Here is a 19,415-nt window from a genome sequence, read left to right on the forward strand (position 1 = left end):
AATTTAACTTCGTTCAAGAAATTTTCAATCTTCCTTAAGATTTTCTTGATTTAAGAAAATTTACGCTTGATTCAAGACTTTCTTTCTTTCTGTGTGTGTGTGTGACTTGACTCAAGAGCCAAACTCTTGAACCAAAAATACCATTTTGAAGAATATGATTTTCTTGAGTCAAGAGAAAAAATTCTTGATGTAAGAAATTAGTCTTAGTCTAAGAAAATTTTCTTGTTTCAAGAATTTATTCTCTTGACTCAAGAAAATTGTTTTCTTCAAAACGGAAGTCTTGGTTCAAGAGTTTGGCTCTTGAGTCAAGTCAATTTTTTTATCAGTGTGAAAGATTTTACCGTTGCCTTTGTTTTCATATCTTACAAGTTTGTTGAAACAGTAACAAATCTATTCCCATTCTGGCTGTCAAACTTGCTTTTTCTTAATTTTCATCTATTTCGTCAGTTTTCTAACATTAATACTTACACGAAAAAAATTGTAGGAAGAATTACAATTGTAAAATCGTAATCCAGGACCAGATTTTCAATACATTCACTTTGATAATTTTACATTTTTTTAATTTACAATGTTACACAGTAAAAATTCGGATGTTAACTATTTTTAGAGGCATTTTTTGATACAAGATCGTAAATTTTTAAGTGTAAAGTTATCAAAGTAACCGCATTCAAAGTCTACTCTTGGATTACAATGTGACAATAGTAATTTTTCCTACAACTTTTTTTCTGTGTACTATTACCTAGTCATCCAAAAAATTGAAGCTTTTGAATGATCAATACTACCTTTTCTTCTCAATTACATCCATAGAATTCAAAATTTTTGACTTTCCAGTCCGAATGATTAATACCCCAAAAACAATCTCATCTGATCAAACCCAAGAACCTAATCAACGAAAAAACAGCAATAAAATTAAACGCATCAACACAAGGTACATCAATTCACTACCCTTATCTCTTATATACATGTCTCGCTGGATTGATTTTTCTCGACCTACGTCACTGATTCTACCCAGCATGCGCAAACCTCTATTTATCTTTTCTCGAGTCCAAGCTAAATTTCAAAAACCATTTTGTTGATTTATCCAACTATTTCTACTCTTCAGAACCAAAAATCCAGCTCATAGTCCCAATCTCCATTTTCTTCTCCAAGAGAAAAACAATTTTAATCCAAACTGCATTGCATGAAGCCACTTTGAAAGCATGATGAGGAGAAGGAGGAGGTAGTGGTAGTGGGACATTAAAGCGCGATAGCAACCGTTCGTTGAGTATAAGCTTGACTGTAGCGAGGTCAAAGAGGGTTCATTCAGTTTAGTAGCGTGTTTGTCATACTCTCGACTCTCAACTCGTCACCATTGTCTCCGAACTAGAGTATTTTATTTATTTAATTGCGAACCATAGATGCGCAATCTGACAAAACAAATAATAATTTATTAGAAAAAAATTCAAAGTGTTAAATAAAATCTAAAATTAAAAGCATCAGCTTCGACGCTACAATTCAGAAAAATAGTCAGTGGAACGTTGAATAATTATAATGCTGATTACTGTGCTGAATTTTTGAGTTAGTCGGGGTCAATCCAGTGGAGAAGGATCATGAGCACTTAGAATTTAGGGTGCGGTTGGTATCTGAATTTAAATAAATATCTAGTGATAGGACAGAAGACTAGTCTAGTCCAACGAGTGATTTGATTGATTTTAGGAGCTATTGTTTTGTTAATTGAATTCTTGAGCGGCGTATACATATTGAACAAGTTAAACTTTGTTTAATGCTACTAAATGACAGCCGCGTGGTTTTCGTTACATAATGCAAACCCAGTTGCGATGGAATTGCGTATTTAAAGGCTCTATGTGCATGCACAATGCTAGTGCCAGAGTTGCTGGTTTAGTTACTAGCTTTAATGTTTGCTTCCATTCGAGTTGTATATGTTGTGTGTCGAATGCATGATGCCCTTCGAGTGTCGATTTCTTAAAGTTTTACTTTTTAGCTTGCTAATTCTGGGTTCGATTTGTCAGTCCTTTTAGGGTTGTTATTTCGAATTGTGATGCAATTTTTTATTAAAAGTTTATTAAGCTGTTATTAAAGGTTTAACTGTTGTCAATTTCAATAAAATTAGAAATTCTGTTTTATAAAGAAATTAAGTTTCAAGATTTTTAAGTTCAGCAAAAAAATTGTAAATTATCAATTATTGTAAAATTTTTTTTCTTCCAAGTTATTTTTTGAAGCAGTATTTATTTTTTTTCTTGTTGACAATTGAAAGTTGGAAATTTTCCAAAAATTGATTTCTTTTTGAAATTTAATTTTATAAAGTTATTACAAATAATTTTTTTTCTCAAATTTAGTTAGAAAATTTAATAAAAATTATTATATTTAAAAATTTTCAGAAACAAATTTTAGACTGAAAATTTATTTGAGAATTTGAAAAACTTAATTGAATATTCATTGATTATCGATGGAAAATGTTAATTAAAAAATTCTTGCATTGTTGCCGCATATTGAAAAATTTTAATTAATTATTGACCCCAATAAACTCAATAAATTCCAATAAATTTAATTTCTCGTTTCTCTTTTACAGTATGAAGTATTTCAACATGTCACATACGATTTTATTTGTTCCAATTTGAATTTACATTACTAATCTTTCGAGATATTAATCTATTAAGCGCTTCGTGGAAAAAAAATTAGTTTAGACAAGCTTGTTAACAAACAATTTGAATTAAAAGCTTATACCCGATGAAATACAAAGCTGGCAATGAACTTGACGGGAATAAGTCGAATCCTTGACAGAAATGATCGACAATACTAGTTTCGAGTTGGCTATAGTCAATGAAGCTATTCTATACCCGCAATACAAACACAAACACACATGACATAAATACTTAGATATAGATATACATTAGGTATTATGACGTATATAATAGCTGAGTATAGAAGTATAGGCATGCTGTTAAATCATTATCATACAATTAAGTGACATAACATTATAAATAAAATAACAAAAGCATAAGTAATATTGAAAATCAGTGCTTATATTATACCAGAGATTTTTTCGTCTCAATCGACATGCACGTTTATTTAAATATTAATTAATAAGAAATTTTTTTTAATAAGTTTGCATTTTCATTTGAATATTTTAATAATAATAGTAATAAATGTTGATTAAGCTATTTACAATCTCATTAGAGTTTTGTTTTACAATAATATTTTTTATGAGATACATAATCAAATAATCAATTAATGGTAATAATTTGAATGTTTAAAACTGTTTAAATTATTTTTCATTAATTTTTTAAGCTCTATTCGAAAAAATTTTACTCTGTCTTTTATAACGCGCTCGGTTATTTATTATACCACAGGAATCCTTTATGAACAATTGTTTTCACGTCCGTTAATAATAATAATCATTTTGTTGCTGATAATGATATTGATTTCTCGAATTCTCAATAGTAATAATCACTAATCACTATCGTACTTTTTGGATCTTTTAATCACACTGTTAAATATGTATATGCGATAATATTGATTTGACCTCGGTACAAGCTTCCTATATTTAGAATCGAACATTCAAGAACAAATTTAAAAGATTTAAAAGTTCAATAAAGTTTATTGCATGCAATTAAATAGAAAACTAAAATCGAAAACTTTAATATTCGATAAATTTAAAAAAAAAAAAAATAGGAAGTATTATCCTGTAAATATTTCACAATTTTGTTGCCGCTTAACCTCTGGCTATCGATTAAATTTCATAAAAAAAAAAAAAAAGGTTAACAGAAAACATAAATAAAAAATCAGATACTGAAAGTTTTTTTCATATAATATTGACATGTAACGCTAGATTTTATACTTTCTGACTAACGCGTATCTATTCGCTGAAATCCAAACCGCAATCTGATAAAAATAAATCAATATCATATTATCTGTTATACATACATATTTATACTAATGGACTCGCACCGCAAGATCAGTATTCCTCTAAGCGTAAATTAATTCAACTAGTTGAACGAAGTCTTATGGTTAATTGACGTACAATGTAACTACAAGTGTAATTATTTTTTAAATTATTATTTGAATAATAAATTAAAAAAAAAAGAGGCTGAATATTTTTGCATTGTCCAGTAATTGTCGGGTTATAAAGAAGCTAAAAATAAAATTGATTATAAAAGCCGGTGAATGATGGGCATGTCTACGTTAATATAATTCAGACACTTATAACAAAAGTGGTCCTTTTATTTATGCTGTAATTTTTTTATTACAGACAGGCCTTTCATTTAATTCACTCCATTTAATGCAGATTGAATCGGCACTGGAAAAAAACTAGATAATATAAGTACGATATTATCTTCTAAATTTCACTCTTGCTTCGAGATTTTTTGTACGAATTAATTCAAAAAATAAGTTTATGAACAGAATCAAGAAAATAAAAAAAAATAAAAAAGAACGAAAATTTATTTTTAAAAGTTCATCATTTAACAATTTTACCAATTCAACACAATATGTTTTAAATACGATTTAGGGCTCCCTCATTAATTTATCCGCGAGATTTTATCGCGCGAAATTATTGCATGAGAAATAAGTGACGGACACCATGATTCTGAATGGGTCCATGTAGATTTTTTTTCGTATCAAAATTTTCATTCAAAAAGGAAGAAATTTTTTATTGAATCAATATAGAATTTTTAGCTTGACACGAAATAATAGTTATTCTTCAAGAATAAACTTTAAAAGTCCAATTGAGGAGTTGAGTTTCAAAGGGGTATCTTTTCATTTTTGATTAATCGAGACAAAAAACTGGTTTCTCTAATTATAAATATTTTTATTGAACTTTTTTAATTTAGCTATAAAGTGCTATCGGTTATGAAGCGACAATTCGATTCTCATTTAGAAATCTTTATAATTTTCCAAGTAATTAATATTTAAAAGTTAAAAAAAACTGCTCTTTTAAAATATGAAAAGATACCCTTTTGAAAATCAGCTCCTCAATTTAGTTTTATTTCTGGAAGATATGTTACTCTTGACCTTCAGATTTCGAAAATTTCACAAGAAAAAAAAACCAGTTTCAAAACAAGAAATTCTGATATCAAGACAACAAACTCTCTTCAAAATATTTTGTTTGGATTAATTAGTTTTTTTCAGTGTAATCTGTTTCAAAGGGACATTCTCAAGGAAATAATCAGAATAGCTTCCTAGGAACTCAAAACGTGGAGATCTGATGAGAACTCGATTTTCGAAAACCCAGGTGAATTCAATAACTTCCCCTTGATTTTCATAGCGGAAAGTTAAAAATAAGGGAATGTTTGTGACGAGCATATCTTTATTATAAATTGTGTTTATATAGTCAAATTTGGTACCATCGGGAAGGATACAACCTGAATTTAAGTACGTTTTTGCCGTTTGATATTTTTTAGATGATAGTCAAACTATCATCTAAATAATTATAAGAATAAGTAAAATTTTGTAAAAATCTATTTATAGCATTTGTCGTCATGGTGGAATTTTCAGCTAATTTGGCTGTTACATATCTCAATTAGTCAAATCGATTTCAAAAATACACATTGGTTCAAAAATTTATGTCTTGTAATCTAGATAAAGTCTATAATTATTGACCGATGTACGTAAAATTTTTGTGATGATATTACTTTTGATTGAGAAAAAATAGTTCATTTGTGCAAGCTTTAAGTTAAAGCTCATAAAATTTTTCATTTCACTTGTGATACTGTCATTTTTCAATTATTTTTAGTAATTTTATAGAGGTTAAAAGTTACTTTGAATCAATTTCAGGTAGGGTAAACGTGATGCAACTTGTGAGTGGGACAGCATTCACAATTCTTGATCGATCTTCATAAAGAATTAATATACAGTATCAGTGATTGTGAATTAAATATAAGTTAAATAATTTATCTTATATTTACTACCAAATATACTTTCCATAGGCTGAATGGCTTTTTTTAATTTTATTGGGGAGTTTTATTGATAAATTTGTATGTTTCTACATATTTTTTAGTAATAGTCAATTTATTATAACAAATTTTTTAAAAAGTTTTAAATAATTTGTTGGTTCTATAAGTTGGTGTTCGTTACATTTGTCCATCAAATAATTGATCTTGTGATAGCAACATTACTTTTAAAATTTATATAAAAACTACCCAAATTGTGTAATATAAAAAAATTATTAAGCTAAAATTTTAGTGTGTATAAATTTAACTATCCTTATGGAATTTTTGTTTGTTAAAAAAATAATTTTAATTGTGAAATATTATTTGTTGAATTCATTTAAAAAATACCAAAACTGTGTATGTTGTGATTAAAAATATCGAAAAATTGTTGAATCAAAGCTCATTTATTCATAATTTGCATTCCTCGGCTGTTCCATTATCACTACAGGTTTTGAACTGTTATTATTATCATTATTATTATTAATTTTTTTTTTCAGTGAAGAAATAGTTGAAGCTTAACAACCCTTATTGTAAAAATAATTAATTTCTTGGATTTTAAAATTGTAAATTAAAAATTAATGATTAAAAATAAAATTTCAGATCGAATGAACTCGAGTATCCTGAAAGAGGACGAAGAGGACGAAGAAGCAGCAGTGTTAGGAGCAGACTGGATCTACCGGTGACAAATTTTATGAGCAGGTGTAACTTGAGGTGATGGACAATGAGCAGCCGCACCAGGAGCTGGTCAAGTGTGTCGTTGTGGGAGACACCGCTGTCGGGAAGACCAGGCTGATTTGCGCCCGTGCCTGCAACAAACACGTGTCGCTATCGCAATTGCTGACCACCCACGTACCCACAGTCTGGGCCATCGACCAGTATCGAATTTACAAGGACGTAAGCCGCGAGAATGAATATAAATAAGAAAACATTGTTGTACATAAACCTTAAACCTCCTTGACAACTATTTATTCCTTTTTGCTTCCTTTCCTGCCTGATACTAACATCATCAATAATAATAATAATAATAATAATAATAACAATAATCATGATAATATCCATTTACAATAACAGTAATAAGACTATTTATAATAATGATGATTACATAGTCCTTAAAACATACACTATCTATTCCTAATATTTATTCGATTCAATAATTTGTGGCCGTCGCTCCACGAATTTCCTCGGCATTGGGCCTCGTGTTCCAGGTCCTTGAGCGTTCATGGGAGGTCGTTGACAATGTAAACGTATCACTCAGGCTATGGGATACCTTTGGAGATCATGAAAAAGATCGAAGATTTGCATATGGAAGGTCATTTTATTTTATAATAATTATATACATCCTCATATATATTTCATGTGTGTTCATATATCATCCCCATCATATGAACATATATGGGCATAAAATTATTTTATACACTGAAAAAAAAATTATCTTGATTCGAGAGAAAAATTCTTGAACCAAGAAAATAATTTTGAAGAGGGTAATTGTCTTGAATCAAGACGAAAAATTCATTATTCAAGTAAAATTTACTTCAGTCAAGAAAAATTTATTAGTCCAAGAATTTTTCTACTCAAATCAAGAAGATTAAGTTCTTCAAAATTATATACTTGATTCAAGAACATTTTTTTTTCTGTGTACTTGAAGTTATAGAACTCAACTAAGCTCCATAAATGACTTTATAGAAATAATAAAATTGTACAATTTCATTCATGATCATATATGGTCAAGTGTGATCATGATTACACACATGCACACATGATTCACAGGTGATCATATGTGATCATTGATCTCATATCATATAATTAAAGCAATAGTAATCGATTTAGTTTTATACATGATCATATGTGACCACATATCTTCATATGTGAATATGTGTGACCATACATAACTTTATCTTAAAAACCATAGTATTTTAAAATTTCAGTCATGATTATGGATGATCTTATGTGGTCATAATCACACATGGTCATATATAACTTCATACGGTGCCGCGACTGGATAACCGCGGAAAAAATAACCGAAAATAAGTAAACCGTGGACAAAATAGCCGAACGACATTATAACCATGTAACAAAATAACCAAATAATAAAATAACCGAACGACAAAATATTATAATCAAAATATTTTCACATCTACACACACACACACACACACACACACACATGCGCGCGCGCGCGCACGCACAATCCATGAAAAAAGGGCACATCTAAATAACAAGCTTCATTTAATGACCTACTTTCGAATAAACACACACAAAAACCATGTTAAAAGGGCACAACACGATTACCCGCGTTTGTGTTAGTCTAATATCGAATAAATACACAAAAACCATGTTAAAAGGGCGCAACATTTATTATGAAATCTGAAATTGTATTATTATTTTATATTATTTTTGTACTTATAAATTTAAAAATTATTTTCAGAGATAAATTATAAAATCTTATGTTCTGGATATATATTGTCGTGTGGATATTTTATACCGTGGTTATTTTGTCGTTCGGTTATTTTGCCGTTTGGTTATTTTATCCACGGTTATTTTGTTACGGTGCCACTTTATACATTATCAACATAAATCTTAAAATGATTAAAAATTCTGTTTTAAATATAAAATAAGCAGCAATAGTCTTCATATGTGATAATTCATATTTTTATGCGATTTGATAGGTGGATATATGTTATTAATGTAACTTTATAGTATCGCAAAATTTCTATCATGATCATACATGGTTATATGTGATGTCACAAGTGAATATATGTAATATTACATGACACTACATTAAAGTATAATGTCATCAAGTTTGATTTATTATCTCATATGACTATATGTGATCATGATCACATACGTTCATATACAATTTTATACATCAATTTATATTTAAAGCTATAGTAGCTTCCAGCATTATTCATTATCATATGAGGTCATATGTGATCAAATCCAATAGTGTGTTCATATATGATTTAATGGGTGGTCAGTGATCTTATATGATCTTATGTGACCTTATGTACTTTTTTATATTACATAAAGCCTTACTAATGGTCATATGAATTATCTCAGTTCATATTTAATGTCACGCATGATCTTATGTGACAATATGTATAGTTATAAAACGATTATTATTATAATTAATAACTAATTTATGTAAATGATATTTAAACTAGGTCAGACGTTGTTCTACTATGCTTCTCCATAACAAATCCCGTATCTTTACGGAACTGCAAGCGGATGTGGTATCCAGAGATCCGACGATTCTGCCCTCAGACCCCGGTCCTGCTGGTTGGTTGCAAAAACGACTTGAGATACATGTATCGTGACGAAACATATCTCAGCTACTTTCGTGATCGTAGTCCATTTGTAAGGTAAAATCATACTCTTTTCGTCTCAAAAATTTATCACTAATAACTATCAAAAATTCAACAATAATTACGTTAAAAAAAATCAACTTGATTCAAGAGAAAAATTTCTGCACTGAAAAAATAATTTTGAAAAACTTCATTCCCTTAATTTAATTAGAAAAATTCTAGAACTGAGAAATTTTTCTTCAGTCAATTATATAACCAAGACTAAGTTCCAGATTAATCTTTTATATACTGCAATTAAATACTTTAACCTGGTACCAAATGAAATAAAGAATACACTTATATTAACCAAATCAATTAAATATCATCGAAGAGAATAGTTAATCTCCAGTCATGAGCAACTATTAATTTTATAAAAAAATATATCATTGTAGAGTTGTAAAAATAGACTGTAACTTATTTTTTTTAGTTTTATGATCACTGTAGAGATTTCACTTTTGTAACCAAGGGTTTAGGGTATCGTAAATTATAAGATTTAAGTAAGTACGTCGAACATGCTGTTTGCAGATGTTTTGACAGATAGGTAAGATTGTTGTAAGTAAAATTGTGAGAGTGAATTTTAAAAGTATTTTGGAAATGCGTGGGAACTTTAAGTTTAAGTTAGTTTTGCGCATTGTAAAAGTATGACTGAGTGGGATGAGAGGCCCAAGTAGTAGGTAGAGTAATTAAGAAAAAGGACTTGAGAAGATAGTCCTGAAGAACTATTCATTGTAGACAGACCTCTGTATTCTTTCCTAATAAACGCAACACTTAAATTACCTGACCTGTGATATCCTTTTTAGATATTAACAACATCGATATCCTATCCAGTATTTCTGATACTACATCATTTACGCTATTTTTTGTAATCGCTTGAAATATTTCTGGTGCTTTTTCATGTTTTTCGCTTCATAGTTTTTATTTAAATAATTTAAATATATTAAGGGGGTATTCTCGTTTAGAAGTTCAAATTTTAGGTATTTTTTCGGTCGCGATAAAAAAGAACAACAAATATTTTTACAATACATTTTACATTTTTTTTTATAAATTTTTGATTGATATTTGAAGAGTACAAAACATTAATAAAATTTAAAAAAAAATCAAATTTCCAAAAACTCCAGATCGGCAAAGTAGGAACTGGTGAAAAATGGCACATCCTGGTGTGCAGGATGTCAATCCTTCCAGTGACCTGAAATGAAAAACAATTAATAATCCTTAAAGAGGAAGGATATAGTTATGGCAGGCGGTTTGAAAAAAATGTTTTGTTTTTTCCCCTGTTTCAGCCGTTCGAAATTTTTTAAAAATATAAAAAAAATTTTTTTTTTAAAAACGCTCTGTAGTGCGATACTCTAATGTATGAAGAAACTCTGTGTAAATTTTAAAGTGAATCAGTTATGTAGAACTTGATATATTATGCACACCGTTTTTAAAAAAGTAATTCCGAGAAAAACGCGCTTAAAGTTTGAGGACAAGTCGCGCGCAGCCGAAGTCGCTTAACTAAATTTAGCTGTAACTACGAAAATAATTCAAATTCCGAAAAATCTTTTTAGAGACATATTCTTATAAGGTTATACTACGAAAATATGAAAAAAAAAATCGATTTTTTCGAATTTCTTAATGAGAATACCCCCTTAAATACTAAGTTTATTTTTTTAAATAGGCATATATGAAGGTATAATTCTTATGAATCATATACGCCTATTTACTTTTCCCGAACCTATGCACAGGGAAAATCATGTTTTACCTTTATAGGATGTAAATATGCTGTATCGATGTATATTTATCTATCTTTGGGAAATGAATAAATTAAGTAAATTTAATTTGGTTCAATAACTTTTTGTCAAGAGTCAAGCCAATAAAATTCTTCAAAATTATTTTCTTGGTTCAAGTATTTTCCTCTTGAATAAAGTTAATTTTTTTTCAGTGTATTAATTATTAATGATTAATTACAGAGCAACGAGAAAGAGTGACCTAGTGATGCCGGATCAAGCACGAGCCGTCGCCCGGGAACTAGGAGTCCACTATTACGAGGCAAGTGTCTTCACTTACTACGGAGTGAATGAAGTCTTCGAGAACTCAATCCGAGCAGCTTTGATAGCCCGTCGTCAGCAGCGATTCTGGATGACCAATCTGAAACGTGTCCAGCGGCCACTTCTCCAGGCTCCTTTCTGTCCGCCCAAACCAATACCACCAGAAGTAAATCTCGCACCCAGCACTTACGAAGAAAATATGAAGGCTCTCTGGATGCGACCTGTTCATACTGATGTTACGCTGATAGTCGGTAGCTGCACTTTTTCAGCTCATAGGTGTCTTTTGGCCGCTGCGTCTCCGGCTTTTCATAGGCTGTTTTCGATGGAACTTGCTCATGAACTTACTCCTAGGAGCTCCAGTGAAAGTAGTATGGTATGCAATTTTGATCACTCGGTTTAAATAATTTAGTATTATTTTTATTAGATAATTAATAATAATTCTTGTTAACTTTGGTTTTTATATTATATTATTTCAGGTTAGCACTTTTGGAGAAGCTACTGTTGGTGACTTTAATGATGATACTGAATGTCTCATACGTAATGATCAAGTCAAACCAGCTAAGTAAGTTTTTTAAATTATTTTATTTATGAAAAATTTAAAACTGATCTTCATAATAAAAACTTGAAACTGAAAAAAAAAAAAAAAAAAAAAAAAATAGAAATAACCATATATATTTTTATAAAAATTTTATTACATTTTTAGTTGATAATTTTTGACTTGACAATTTAGAAAATGTTCTTAGATTTGTAAATTTATTTTCAAATAATAATTCATCAACCATTGAATTCTAATTTAATCATTTTTATATACTATTTGCGATAATTAATTTTTATTGAAAAAAAAAATAAATTGACCTTGACTATTAATAATAAAAAATAATTCTGTAAATTGTATAAAATTTAACATATGCCTAACCATTTTTTAGTTTTATTTGAAAAATAAATTAGAGCAAAAAAAATGTAATTACACAGGATTTTTTTTTATAATTAAAAATATTTCTTGACTGAAAAAATTTTTTTTAAATGAATAAGAGCTAAAAATAGTGCATCGCAGTTTTTTTTTTTTTTAATTTCTACTTCCGAAATAATATAAAATAAATTACGAAAAAATAATAATAAATAAATTCACAGAGTATGGGAACAATTAAAACGACGATCGAGTTTTCAAGTTTTGCCAACAATGGATCAAAGAAAACCAACAGGAGCATCTCGTGAATTAAACCATCCAGCTTTTCAAAACATTCGTATTAATCTTGTAAGAATATAACTAAAGCTTTACCAATCAATTAAGTAACTACATAGACAACGACACAGTAATAAGACTAAATAATAATTCATACATATGGCACATAACTACCAAGAATTTCGTCGCGTGCGATTCGACTAATTCAATGACAAGTTGCTCTACTTTAAATTAAATTTAACCATAGAAACATATCAACCCCAAGTGGTTGATCTGTGTTAATCTCGTTGTTCATAATCTTTATACGCATAGTTTTATTATTTCAGTTGAACACGCACCGTGAAACAACAGTTTTATTATAATTGCCGTCAATTATGTTGATTGCTTACCAGAAACATTGTTATCAACTCTAAAAATATAAGACTTGAATAACTTTAATTGTAATATAATTATTATTGATTTACAATTTTATTTTATTTAATACTTTGTTTCTTCGCAGACAGAAAATTCAAACGGAGTCCAACAACCAACAACAGTAGTTACACTTTCAAAATTGATAACGCCTCAATCAATGCAACAATGTCTTCAATTTATCTACACTGGAAGCTTGGACAAGCGTTACCACGACCTGCAAGTAAGAAATTTATTATAAAAAATGACACTGAAATAATTTTGTCTTTTTTTCTTCTTAAATTAATAAATTCTCCTATTGTTAAAAAATAAATAATGAAAATTAATAAAATTTTTGTAGCAAGTTTAACCTGGTTAATCTTAAAAAAAATTAATCGGTTTTTCCATCCGCGTTAAATTTTTATTAACCCGATTATGTTCTTTCAGACAGCTCCAATCGGGTTGTTACTGGTTAGTAAAAATTAATTTTGTTATGAATCAAGTGCAAGGTGATTTGCATCAGCCATCAGAATCAGATTCGATCAAAACAATCGTCATCCGAAGATATTAATATAATTAATAAATTAATTAATTATTTAGAAAAATAAAAAAACCTCTTTATTAATAATATCAATGAATATCAATCATCGACTCTTACTCGTTACTTAAGTTGTTAGTTATCAGATCACATTAGCATGCACTGCATCCGAGCTTACTCTTGGTTCTGTTAGATCTTTCCAGGACTCATCCATCATGGCAATAATTCCGTAGCGGATCATTAACTTTAAACTAAGATAGATTTATAGGAGAATTGCTTGTATATAAATATTTTTTTTTAATCACCAATTTAATTGTTAATTGTGACAATAGTTAATGCTTTTGTCGCTTGTTTTGTCCTCAGGAAATCCGACAGGCCGCTGAGTTTCTGGAGCTTCCGCAATTGCTCATGGTACTTGGTAACATTCAAGCAAGGTCTCAGTTCATGAACAGTGATTTAAATAATCAGTATAAACAAGTTGTAAGACAAAGATTAGAAGATATTTGTTTAGAACAAGGTAATTTATTTAATCTATATAATTAAAGGAAGAAAGAAATTTTTTTTATTGTAATACAAGAAAATTAGTAAAAAAATTCTATAGTTGGAAATTGTAAAGAACGATAAGTGCAATTTTTAGAAAATGATTTTTTAAAATTTAAAAGCGATTATTATAGTTAAATTGTGTATCTTCAGAAAGATATTGACCTGATTTGTGTTTTTTTATGACGTTATATATTTTTTAGTAATAATCAATTTTTTATGTCAAGTTCTTGGAGGAGTTTTGAATAACTTGTTGATTCTATAAATTTGTTCTGTGACATTTTTCATAAAATAATTGGTAATTGATCCTGTGATAGCAATATTATTTTTAAAATTTATTTCAAAGTTACTCAAGCTATCAACTATCATCTATATTGTCATTAAAAATATCGAAAAATTATTAAATTAAATTTTTTTACTCAGAATTTTAATTATAATTATTGAATTTTTGTTTTAGGTTTATTTGCTGACGTTATTTTTGAACTGGATGATGGAAATATGTCAGCGCACCGCGCAATTTTAACTACAAGATGTGATATGATGAAGGCCATGTTTTCGGGTGATTATCGTGAAAGTAGCGCTAAAGTTGTAAGTATAAATATTTATTATTTTTTCTTCTATAATAAATATATTTTTTATAACAAATGAATAAAAATTTCAGATTGTTTTCCCGGGTGTTCGCGAATATACATTTCATAAATTTCTTTGTTACTTGTATACCGACCAAGTGCCACCGATATCATCAGCACGTTGTCTAAACCTGTTAGAGTTAGCAAACAGACTGTGCTTACCACGGCTGATAAACCTAGTTGAAAGTAGAGTAATTGAAGATCTAGAACGATTGTCTCAAAACGACGGAAATGAAGCTGTAGAAAGTTGTCTGAGATTACTAGAACCCTGTAAACTCCACAATGCTAACCAACTAGCCGATTGGTGTATGAACCATCTGTGTGTTAATTATAATAAACTCTGTAAAATGTCACCAAGAAGTGTCCGGCTCTTGCATCCGGATAATCAAGAGTACTTGAATGAACATCGTTGGCCACCTGTTTGGTAATTAATTATTTAGATTATTCCTTACTAAAGAATCCTTTCTTGAAACCAAAAAATTAATAGCTAAAATTTTATTTTAAAGTCACATATTTCTTTTCTTAAAATTCATTAAAAATATAATTGAAAAAAATTTTTTTTTTAAATCTCAATTTTTACAATACGGAAATTAGCAGACATCTGACAGTTCTTGAAATTGTTATAACCAATTAATTATTATAAAAATAAAATTAGAAAAACGGTTGACCCTAAAGGTCATCCCTGTAACTTCCCGTTAATTCCATACTTAAGTGCTAAAAATTGCACTTATTGCGTTTTTGAGCTCTTCGAGCTTAAAAATACAATTTATGTGTTGTTTTGAACTCTCCAAGCTCAAAGAAATTGCTTTTCTATGCTTTTAAGCTCTTCGAGGTCAAAAGTCTGATAGGGGTGTTCTCAATAAAACACTATTTTGAATAAACCGATTTTAAAAGAACGCGGTTCGATGCATTCGACTCAGTTTTCGAAGCCTTCTGAAAAATCTTTAGGTTTAAATTGATCGAACAAAAAATTTCGAAGTAATTCCGAAAACACTTTTTTCGGTTTTCTTTCGATAACGATAACTCACGAACGAATCAACCGATTTTGACCGGGCTGGCGGCAATTGACGGGGTTTTTTATAGTAAGAGCTGATTAGTTTTTGGAATCAATCAGTAAAGCCGTTTACAAGTTATTCCCAAAGTACCACATTTGAAAAAAAATTTTTTTGTAGTTTTGTTGAGATTTCTCAAAATCTACCGGTTTGAATCGGTCCAAATTGTATTCAAAATCTAAGTTTGGTCAAGTCCTTTCAAATGGCGCCAACGCGATGAAATCGCTCAAGCTGTTCAAAAGTTATAAGAGGGTCACATACATTCATACATACACTGATAAAAAAATTAACTTAACTCAAGAGCCAAAATCTTGAACCAAGAGTACCATTTTGAAGAAAATAATTTTCTTATTATTTTATATGTACACACACACACACACACACACACACACACACACACGCGCGCGCGCGCGCGCGCGGATACACGGACACGGACACGGACATTCGCGAAAACATTCAGGGAAGCTTCCTAGGACCTCAAAACGCCGAGATCTGATACGAACTCTTTTCGAAAAACGGGGTAAAACCAATAACTTCCCAAATTTTGAAAATTTTCAATTTTTTTAGCGGGAAATTAAAAAATATTTTAAAAAATTCGCATTTATAAATTTTTGCTAAATTTTTTTCACTAGTGTTTGACTGTTATAAAAATCTAAACAATTTTTAGATGCCTGTCAAATTCAATATCAAAGATTTAAAATAAAAAACATATATTCTAAAAGAAAATACCTATCAATTTTTTAATTAAAAAAAAAAAACTTTCGAAAAAATAATTTAAACGATTCAAAAATGATTCAAACATATTAATGAATAAATCGACATTTTAAGACATGTTTTAATAAATATTTTTCTTTTTTATACACAGAATATAAAGAAAAAAAAATACTAGAAATCGCTTGACTTAAGTGGACAAATTTTATTGACGATTTTTAGTCGATTTAAAATATTTATAAACATGAAAATCTTTAAATTTAATTGAAAAATGTATTTTTATAAGTTTTCATGAATTTATCGTAAATATGAATGCACTTTCTTAAAAATATTTTTTAATAATAATTCAATAAATTAAAAAATTGTTAAACACTTTCTGATTTCAGTATACTTTTTTTATCCTAAAAAAAACCAGTTAAGCTCGAAACTAAAAAATTACCCATAATTTTATGCTAACTTCAGCAAAACATAATATTTTAATAATCATCTAATTTATAATTGCAGGTATTTAAAAGACTACGATTATTACCAAAAATGTCTAGCCGAACTAGACAAAGAAAACAAGCCGACGTTGAAACGTAATCGCAACCAGTCGGGTTGCCTCTGTTTCGCGGGGTCAAGCAAGACCTCGCGAAAAGAAGAAACTAACGGAAGATCGGGTGTCTCAAATGGAGACTCAAATGCAGAACGCCCATTATTCGAACCATCCACGACAGAATCTGGTGAGGTTGTATGACATGAGCCCCGCGGCTCAGGCCGCTCGGTCAGATTTATTCTGATACCCGTGCTCATAATATTCATCTGCACTATTTTTACTATTTTGATACTGCTACAGATTTATACTTAATCGTGTGATTATAATGTCGTATAATTATTAATTATAATTAAATATTAAATACCGTTAGTAGATAATAAGACACTAATTACGGGATGAATTTTTTTTTAATTACTGAATACGTCTGTGAATGTGATTAAACTTTACAATAAATTTGTTTATTCCCGAGAAAAAACTAACTTTTAAAAATATTTAAAGTATATTTTTTTTTCTTTGCGTTAAAAATATATTTCAATTAATCTAAGTGTTTAGTAATGCACAATAAACAGTAATTTTTTTTTTTTTTAATTTTTACAAACCAATAGATAAAATGAACTGTATAAAATCGTAAGAGTCCGAATAAAAAAAAAAAAAATTATTATTATTATAATGATGATGATAATAATAATACTGCATTTCCGCTAATAATCTAGTCAAATGCTCCGAATTAAATAAAGATTTTAAAAATGATGTCGAACTATTATTTTTACCGCAATTTATAAAATACAATAGAAAAATAAATAAATAAATAAATAAATAATAATAATAATAATAATACTAATAAATAGCGTAAATAAAAAAAGGTTTGAATATATGAATATTTGTTAGGAATTGTTGGCGTCCTCTTCCGTATTAAAGTGATCGACTAGGCTGGAACTATCGAGATAGTATTATTCTCGATAATTAGATGAGACTGGGTAGTCAATATTTAATGATAAATAATAAAAGATAGTTGAATTAATTAAAATTAGCTTGTAATTTGATACATTAATAATTCTAAGTACATATTTTTTCATTATATTTTTAAATATATTTCCATAATTGATTGATAGTTTTTAATGCTTCCAAATTTTTATCAATTATTAATTGCAGCAAATTTTAGTCTAACAAGCATATCAGTCTCTCAAATTTAGTTTATTTAAAATTTTAATTATTTATAAATTAACAATAACAATAAATCAGATGAATTATTTTGAAAATAGAATACAGAGTAAACAATTGAGTTGCTGGCAACGTCAATTTAAAAGTCAATCTAACTGTGGAGCGATCGTTTTTTTACGAAATAAAAATAATTATAATTATAACAATTGATACAATAATAATAATAATACTAATTATTAAAAAAAAATTGTTTGTTGAAACAATAAGTTTTTTTTTAATTATTAAATATCTTTACACAGTCATATCATTGCCTGTATTTTATAATACGAAAATAAAATAAAATATTGAAAATGTATCTTCTGAAGATGATGTATGTAAAGCTAAAATTTTTAACCAACCATTAGACATTAATTAAATACAGAGCAATAAATTAGAACTTATGCATCTAAAAATTAATAATTAATAAATCAAACAAAACTCGCTGCGCAATATTTTGCACCTTTAAATATATATAAATATATGTTATTAAAATATTATTATTTAATTGTCCTACCGTATAAATCTTATATGATAATTGATAAATAATAAAATAAAAATTGTAAACAATAATAATTATAATTTTAAAAATAATTGACAATCTATAGCTTTACCATAACATTTTTTATACGTAACTTAAAATTGCACCCGATGTCACTTAATGACATTATTCATTAATTGTAATAACAATTTTAAAAATTTTAAGACAAGTGATGATTATTTATGACTTATTAAAAAATTATAACCAAGTGTGTGGATTTATTTTTAAAATCCAGCTTTTTTTATGCAAGCAGTTATGATCTCAATTATTATTATATGTTTAATTGATTTTTTTTTTAACAGAGCGTTATCAAAACTGTAAACTTCCAACTTTTATTTAGTAATAAAAATAATTAAAACATAATTATCATTGTTGTTATTTTTACAGATGGTTGAAGATCCCGTGTAAAAAAAATCGCCTTAAAAAAGTCGTTTGTTTAAAATCTTAAACGTGAAACAAATCAAGACACTTTTAAGACGTCAAAATAAAATTCCTAGAGCAGATTTTTGAAATTCGGTTCAATTAATTTTTATTAATAATGGAAAATTAATTTTAAGACATTTTTTAAACATGGTTTTGCGATTTTTTAACCGCCACATTTTTGAGCTCAAATATATATTTTATGGGTCATTTGGAGCTCTCCGAGCAAAAAAAAGTTGAGCTCTTCGAGCTCAAAAGTCTGATAGAAGTTTGATAAAACACTATTCTTTAAATTTTCAACCTGCAATCACTTTTGACTGAATAAATCGATTTTCACGATTTGAGCGCTTCAGTATGGAATTAGCGGGAAGTTGCAGGGATTTA

At 28.5% G+C, this 19,415-nt stretch overlaps 1 protein-coding gene across 5 annotated transcripts; it reads left to right on the forward strand.

The window, feature by feature from the left end:
* The first annotated feature begins 1,300 nt into the window (after window positions 1-1,300).
* On the forward strand, window positions 1,301-19,276 carry Rhobtb (Rho-related BTB domain containing). Of its 5 annotated transcripts, none has more exons than XM_074244059.1 (13): window positions 1,301-1,614; window positions 6,528-6,821; window positions 7,133-7,236; window positions 9,089-9,286; window positions 11,218-11,668; window positions 11,772-11,857; window positions 12,427-12,550; window positions 12,978-13,112; window positions 13,316-13,339; window positions 13,770-13,923; window positions 14,404-14,534; window positions 14,608-14,999; window positions 16,843-19,276. In XM_074244059.1, exons 2-13 carry the CDS (start codon window positions 6,642-6,644, stop codon window positions 17,072-17,074), a joined length of 2,211 nt encoding a protein of 736 aa, XP_074100160.1. In that variant the 5' UTR covers window positions 1,301-1,614; window positions 6,528-6,641; the 3' UTR covers window positions 17,075-19,276. The 5 variants fall into 5 exon arrangements, with proteins under 5 accessions (XP_074100160.1, XP_074100161.1, XP_074100163.1 ...); XM_074244060.1 differs by having other exon boundaries at window positions 1,301-1,609; XM_074244061.1 differs by lacking the exon at window positions 1,301-1,614 and adding an exon at window positions 4,802-5,230.
* The last annotated feature ends 139 nt before the right edge of the window (window positions 19,277-19,415 follow it).

This window comes from Cotesia typhae, unplaced genomic scaffold (assembly GCF_013202065.1).
Source record: "Cotesia typhae breed Kobodo isofemale line unplaced genomic scaffold, CoteBio_Ctyphae contig_43, whole genome shotgun sequence".
NCBI classification, from domain to species: domain Eukaryota; kingdom Metazoa; phylum Arthropoda; class Insecta; order Hymenoptera; family Braconidae; genus Cotesia; species Cotesia typhae.